Genomic DNA, 7,175 nt, shown 5'->3' on the forward strand with positions numbered 1-7,175 from the left:
AACGGATGTTCGCTAATTGTTCCACGTGAAAGTTGAGATCCGTGAGAAGATCATTTTTAATCGCAATAGTGTTTATTGATTAATTTTTCCCAAGTCACAAAAGCTACAATTGGTACTGGTCCTTGTGTTCCAGCCTACTCCCTGTTGCCAACCTCTGAAATCACAAATCACAACAAGGCTCGACTTTGTCGCGCTTTAATAAACAGCGTGCATGTGCATTGTGGAAAGCCACAGGGAAGTCACGAATAGTTCTAAAATTAGTAATAATCACCAGTCCTTCTTGGGTAAGCAGCGAGAACGGCGGTCCCACTTGGTCCCAGGCGTTCCTAGCGGCGACCGTGAAAACTGGGAATAAGAATCGTGACGACTTAATTGCATGCAAATGAGACTCGTGGTGGACATATTTTCGGCGATGATTAAGGTGATGCGCGTAGTTGATCACGTTCTAGAATGGCTTTTTGGCAATGATGTAATTTCCCCAAATTACCCTTGATTTTGGTGTATATATACACGCGTAGTTGGACGTGAAAATATTATAGCGGAGGAGATCCAGTTTCTTGCTGTATTGAGGCATTACGTTTCTCCAAGAGCCATTATGGCTCTTGGTTTCTCACAATATTGACGCAATTACGGTGGAACGCTACGGTTAAATAGATTTGACACTGCAGATTCACTTTGTTGTACTATTTAATTCATAGATCTTCGCAGTTTTAAGATGTGAAGTCGCGTTGCAATTTATGGATACTTGAGAAATCACTGATTTTTAGCCTTTAACTACCATAGAAGCAAATTCAACTGCACGTCTGACGTTACGTATGTTTCATTGATGTGTTTATAGGTGTAGAATTGTACCTGACTGGCACGCACTATACTTGCAGAACTTCATCAGCCAATGAAAACTACTAGTCTACAAATTGAACTAGACTAGTCTATTTACTTTCGAAGTTCTCTAATATGGGAAAAGTGCATTTACTTTTCATACTGACGTCTCATTGATGTTTCCTTGATCTCGTAGATTTGCAAGGTCTCGATCTCTGCCTCGTGGTATCGCCTTTGATTGTGTAAGATTGCTTGAAATTACAGCATTAATGCCTAGACATCATTGCAAGTTTCCACTATAGATTTATAAACTGTAACGATTGAACTATAATCTTTGTCCAGTTTAACTTTAGTCTGACTCAGTATTCTATGTACCATAAGGCAGTCAGTAGTTACTGTGTAACGTATGCCTAGCTGCACACTGACTCCTTAAGAATTTATCTCCTCCTCATTTCTTATCTAATCTCCAAGCAACCTCGAGTTAACACTTTAAGAGTGTCTTGTTTCTTATCTAATCTCCGAGCAAGCGAGACTTGATTATAGATCCGCGTTCGTCTTATTCTACAAGGATGACATCTGCACGAAAACGAGTCCAAAGGAGCCGAGGTTTCCCGCGGCCCAGATGCCCCTGATAAAATTTATGGGGGCGGCTAACGGGCAATCGCAAGTGATAGCTTGAAAATTTCTGCCTTTGTACTACAGGAACACCAGATTAGAATGCGTTCTGACGAACGCAACTAACTGATCGCAATGGGGATTATAACCCACTAATGACTTTCAGTACTTTTTAGAAAGCAAAGCTTCAGTGTGTAATTAATTTTGCAAAACACACATCAGTGTTTTGCTTGGTTGCTTTCAATCAAGTGATTAAAATTTTTCATGTTGTTTCAGATACCATTATTATAATAAATCATTTTAATTAACTTGGCCACTCATCAGCTGAGAAAACAAGGTGAGATCGCAATTAAGTTTAAAAAAATATTTTTTTGTGCCTTACTGCCGGATTTGTCAGATTCAATATTAATTTTTGTAGAACTGACATTGGATGGGAACTGCCATACCAGGTGTAAGCTGGAACACCAGGAATCTGACAAAACAAGTCTGAAGAAGTTACACATCAAATGAATTCAAGAATAACTGGTTTTTCTAGTTTAAATCAAGGCTGCTTACAACCTCCCTGGAGACGTCACTTGAAGACTTCTCTCATCCGCACCCATTTTCGAACACGGAACAACTTTGGTAGGTAGGGTTTTAGCTAAACATTTTGTTTATTTCCAAATTACTGAATTAAATGCTTTGCACTGTTCGACATTCTCAGTAATTAACATGTAGGTTTCGTTTTGTAGGTCGATCAGGTTAGAGTGGTTTATCGGTAAGTAGCAGAATATTCATATTTAAAGACGTTTAAAGACGACCTCTTCAGCTTATGTTTAACTCTGCAAGGCCTTTGTTACGAACGGCCCCCTCTAAAATGGATAGCAGCTCAATGATCTGCAATAGACGCTCAGACTGCAATTGAAATCAATAAAACTCCGACTATTAAGAATTCTCGCAGTTAGGGGCGTAGATGCCTTAAGCTAGCCATTAAGTCCGCAAAAATTGAGTTAAAATGAGCTCATGTAATCGTACAAACAGAATAAGAAATTGCGTCTACAATGAAGGCGCCAAAGCGCTTGCATTTCCAACTTTGGCGTCCAATCAAATTCTGAAAATTAGTCGGCAAATTGGCAGCTTAAATCACTCTTCATTACACCTTTCTTGAAGACCTTAAGGTCTTAAAACTTAGGCCGAGCCTCGTTTTACACGAAGCTCTGGTAACATTGCAGGTAAGTACTACAAGAATCAAAATTGATCTGCCATCCTATTACTTGACGCATTACTTCGCGCGAGCGTGCACTCCCCTCATTAAGTCTGACTTCAGAAAAAGAGAGACTGCTCGAAGTCTCTTCTTACTTGAAATTGTTAGAGGAACAAATTCACCGTTATTTTTTTCCGTTTTAACAGATCCATCCGTGAACGGACAGTTTCAAGTGAATTATTCTCTTGAGTGGCTGTAATATCATCATGAAGTTTTCTTTCGCTTGCCTTTTTCTTCTGATAGCTGCTCATGGTGCCTGCCAAGGAAAATCGGTAATACCTGAGCCTTTGCTTCTTGGGGTTAAACTAATTATTACATGTTCATGCAGGGGGTGAAAAATGATTTGCATGGACATATTGAACGTTCTACTATGTTAACGTTTGGCGCCTTCCTAAGCCTGATAAATTATGTGACCTGTACATGTGTATTCGATCTATTTTAATATAATTGGAATAAAATATTTTTATTTATCTTTATCAATATTCATTTCATACCATCTATTTATATTTTTTAAGGCTAAAACTTTTGACGCCGATGTCAAACAAAAAATGAATCGAGCACAGGTTTCTGAACCTAAGGTAGGACATTTTGTATTAGCTAATTATCAAAGATACATAATATCAGAGCACCGGCCAACAAGTGAAGTAAGAATTAATGAATCATGAGGTAGATGGTTAGCTGAGATAAGGGTGTTGTGTCTCCTTCAAAACTTACATTCTCATGCGGCAAAAGGACACAAAAAAGAAAGGGCTATTTAACTATAAGAAAATAATAATAATAATAATAATAATAATAATAATAATAATAATAATAATAATAATAAAAGTTATACAATACTATAACAAGATCACATCTTATTTTAAAATATTCACGAAAAAAAAACGGGACTGTTCCAAGGAAACAAGATCTGATAATCGAAAAGTGCAGATAAGCGAGGTTCGACCGACTGTAAAAGAAAATGAAATGATATGAAATGGCATGAAATAAAATAAGATGAAAAGTAGGGAGATGGATGGCCTAATGCACCTGAACTTCGGAAAATAATTGTTAGCTAATGCTAATTCCTCTATTTTTATTTATTGTCTTTTTTACCATTATAATTGTAATTATTAAGGCTAAAACGTTTGACGTTGATGTTAAACAACAAATGGATCCGGCACAGGTCTCAAGCAATAAGGTAAGATATATTATTTATTGACTAATTTTAGCCAAAAAAAGGACTTAAAGAGAACGAACAGATGAAGTGAAAATTCATGAAGCGACAGTTCGAGTAGATGGATACTTAGCTGAAATAGGAGGGCCGCGCACCTCATTTTCTACAGTAAGGGACTTACCTTCTGAGGCAGAATGACACAGTAAAGATAGATAGATAGATAGATAGATAGATAGATAGATAGATAGATAGATAGATAGATAGATAGATAATCTTTATTTATCCACGGTACAAAATTCGTCAGCTTTAAAAATGCCTAATACTAATATAATAAAAATATTTAAATAAAAAAGCTGCTTTCCACGAATGCCGTGCCTTACAGTTCTTTGAGTAATCGTTTAAATTGCCCAAGGGACTCTGCTTCCCTTAAGTTACAAGGAAGACTATTCCAGAGAATGGCACCACTATAGCTGAAGCTGTTTTTGTAATAGTTTGTGCGCGGTAATGGAACATTGATTTTATTTTCAGAGTCCCATAGGTTATATGCGACTTCTCGCCTTTCAAATTTAGAACTAAGATAGTTTGAAGCCAACCGGTGCAGAGACCTGTAAACCATCGTAGCTCTTTGAATTTGTTGCTGGCAAGCTAGGTTTTTCCACCCAAGAAGTTTGGAAAGGTGACCAGCATCTACGTCATAGCTTGAGTAGGTCAAAACACGGGCTGCTCTGTTTTGTTGCTTTTGAACCTTATTCTGTAAAGTTATCCCACAGTTTCCGCAAACAATGTTGCAATAATCAAAGTGTGGCTGTATTAAAGCTTGATATATTAGTTGTAAGGTCGCCTGAGGGACAAGGTGCCTTATTCGTTTTATGGCCCCAATACCAGAAGCGACTTTCTTTGTTACTTTCTCGATATGGCCACTCCAATCAAGTCTGTCGTCGATGGTCACTCCAAGTGATTTTGCAGTAGTGACCTGGCTAACTTGAAAATCATTAATTGCAAATGTCGGGGACTATGTGAGAGTACTTAGGCTCTGCCTAGATCCGATAAGCATAAATTCGGTTTTAGTCCGAAAGGAATAAATAAAGAAATATCAATTAAATAGAAACAGGGAGATACCTGGGCTAAGGGATCGTGAAACAGAAATAATCAGTTATACATCTAGCCGATTTTTTGAAAACCAACCCAACGAAATTTGCAGTCAAAGGCGTCAAAAGGCATGTTTCTTAAGCCCGAGAAGCTCAAAAATAACAGTAACGAAGGACAAGGAAAGGTGAAAAAGCAGGAGCGAGGAGAAGGAAAGGAAAAGAACGAAAAAAAAAAGCAATAGTTGCTTTCTTAGTTTTTATAATACCTACTTTGGATTTAGTTTTTTGGCCAAAAAACACTGTCCGACGTAAAAGGTCGACTTGGCGATAACGTTTTCAAAAATCCGGCTAAACATGTAAGGCAAACAAGAGAGAATGAGCCAGAACCAAGAATGGATTTCAAAGGTGAGGAGGGTGATGTATAGAAGCGGCCCACCATCAGTCGCTATCTTAGCTCTTCCTCTCCGTTGGCAAACTCTGGATCGATCGTGTTTGACAGAGGGCAGATTGACACACAATAATGAAGTCGATGCAAAAAAATGACTGATAAGCCGCAATAAATATATTCTCGGACACCACGTACATTAGATTATAATTGCTGTAGCTCTAGTCCCAGTATAGTAACATTCATTATTTGTTTATGCCATTTAAAGGAGAAACCATGCCAAGAAAATGCCAGCAACTTGAAACCGAGATCTTGCGTAGACCACTTAAAGAATGGCGGAGACAAGTGCGGCTACTACAAGATCTTCGATGCTGCAGGGAATGGATTCACTGTGTACTGTGACATGGAAACAGAACCTGGTGCGGCCTGGACACTTATCATGTCTTGGAGTCTGAAAAATAACCATTTCGCGAATTTTAGGTACTGTTACCAATGGATTAACCCTTTGTCGTCCGCCAGAAAAAATTTCGCCGTTTTTAATGGCTCTAATCCCCTAGCTAATTCTTTATAACCAGCTAGTGTTACTTGGAAGAAGTTTCATAGCCTGCGTAGCAAGCGTTTCCAATCGAGTTATTGCGCGAAAGTTAGAGCGGAAGCAAAAAAAAGGTTGAAGGGGGAGGGGGAGGGGAGAAGAGGAGGTTTGCGGGCAAGCGGTTCCTTCGTTCCCCTCCCCCTCCCCCGTCATTCATGTTTTTTTTGCTCTTGTCCCAGCTTTCTAGACGAACCTCGCGAGGAAACGCTTGCAACGCAGGCTAGAAGTTTCATTGATTTTCAAAACATTACACTCGATGACGATCGTTTTGTTATCGACAAAAAGGGATGCACAGACCTCATGCAAAGAATTGGGGTGGTGAGTTAGCTATTTTGGCAGTGCAGAGCTAGAGAAAATTACGGAAAACTTTTAAAATCCTTGTGTGAAGAAGAAATAGCCAAACTACTGCCTCAAAAACGTAGTAAGAAGATACAAAAATCAACCCACGGATGACAAAACCACGGTTTGTTTAAATCTCTTCGCCTTGTAAAATTTTGTGCATTCCCTAATTTGATTGATAATTTGGTGAACAACAAAATTTGGCTGTTTCTTGGTGTTGTGGAAACTATTGTTGGTTATCTCGAGTTACCTGTTGTGTTGTGGGTATTCTTCATTGTCTTTTCAATCTTTTGTATTATGTCATTTGGTGATTGCACCAAGAAACACCCTAAAATTTGGATAAATATGAGATGCAACTTTACTTGAATTTGTTGTTACCGACAGACAAACACCCTTGTCAGTCAACAATCCAACGAACGAAAACTCCCCTAACTGGTTCCTCTACCGGCTGACAGTGGACAGAATGAAGTCACTGAGGGACGTATCCACCCATTGGCGAGCCACGTGCAGTTATGACAAGTACGGTATCAATAACTACAAAGATTACGTCCGTGGAAAGTTTGCAGAAGCCGACATCTTTGCCTTCCTTGGTTCTGGTGTTTGCCTTAAGACCGAGCTTGTCAACATTCGTGGTCACACTGGAATACACAAGACAGCTAAGTTCTGGCAGGTTATTGGAACATACTCACCTCCTGTTATCGACAGTTCTTCAAAAGGTTGCCAGTTTGATCCCACCGTTGGGGCAGTGAGCAGTGAGGACAACTTTGGTTATTACGGCATTACAAACCCCAAGTTTACTTGTACAATGAATGGCGACTCTACCACGCAGTGGTGGTTCGGTAGCTATCAGTAGTACGCAGACCATCCAGCAAAAAAACTCTACATCGTCCCTCTTTGTGTAATAATCTTTGAGTAGGTGGTTTTAACGTTGTTAGAGCTAG

General features: G+C 39.1%; 1 protein-coding gene across 2 annotated transcripts; it reads left to right on the forward strand.

The window, feature by feature from the left end:
* Positions 1–1,954: 1,954 nt before the first annotated feature.
* Positions 1,955–7,175, forward strand: LOC140943564 (uncharacterized). 2 transcript variants are annotated; one of them, XM_073392664.1, is made up of 7 exons: positions 1,962–2,058; positions 2,166–2,191; positions 2,824–2,949; positions 3,193–3,255; positions 3,792–3,854; positions 5,572–5,783; positions 6,619–7,175. In XM_073392664.1, the coding sequence occupies exons 3-7, from the start codon at positions 2,884–2,886 to the stop codon at positions 7,085–7,087; spliced, it is 873 nt and encodes a 290-aa protein (XP_073248765.1). In that variant the 5' UTR covers positions 1,962–2,058; positions 2,166–2,191; positions 2,824–2,883; the 3' UTR covers positions 7,088–7,175. The 2 variants fall into 2 exon arrangements, with proteins under 2 accessions (XP_073248766.1, XP_073248765.1); XM_073392665.1 differs by lacking the exon at positions 3,193–3,255 and having other exon boundaries at positions 1,955–2,058.

This window comes from Porites lutea, chromosome 7 (assembly GCF_958299795.1).
Source record: "Porites lutea chromosome 7, jaPorLute2.1, whole genome shotgun sequence".
Lineage (NCBI taxonomy): Eukaryota > Metazoa > Cnidaria > Anthozoa > Scleractinia > Poritidae > Porites > Porites lutea.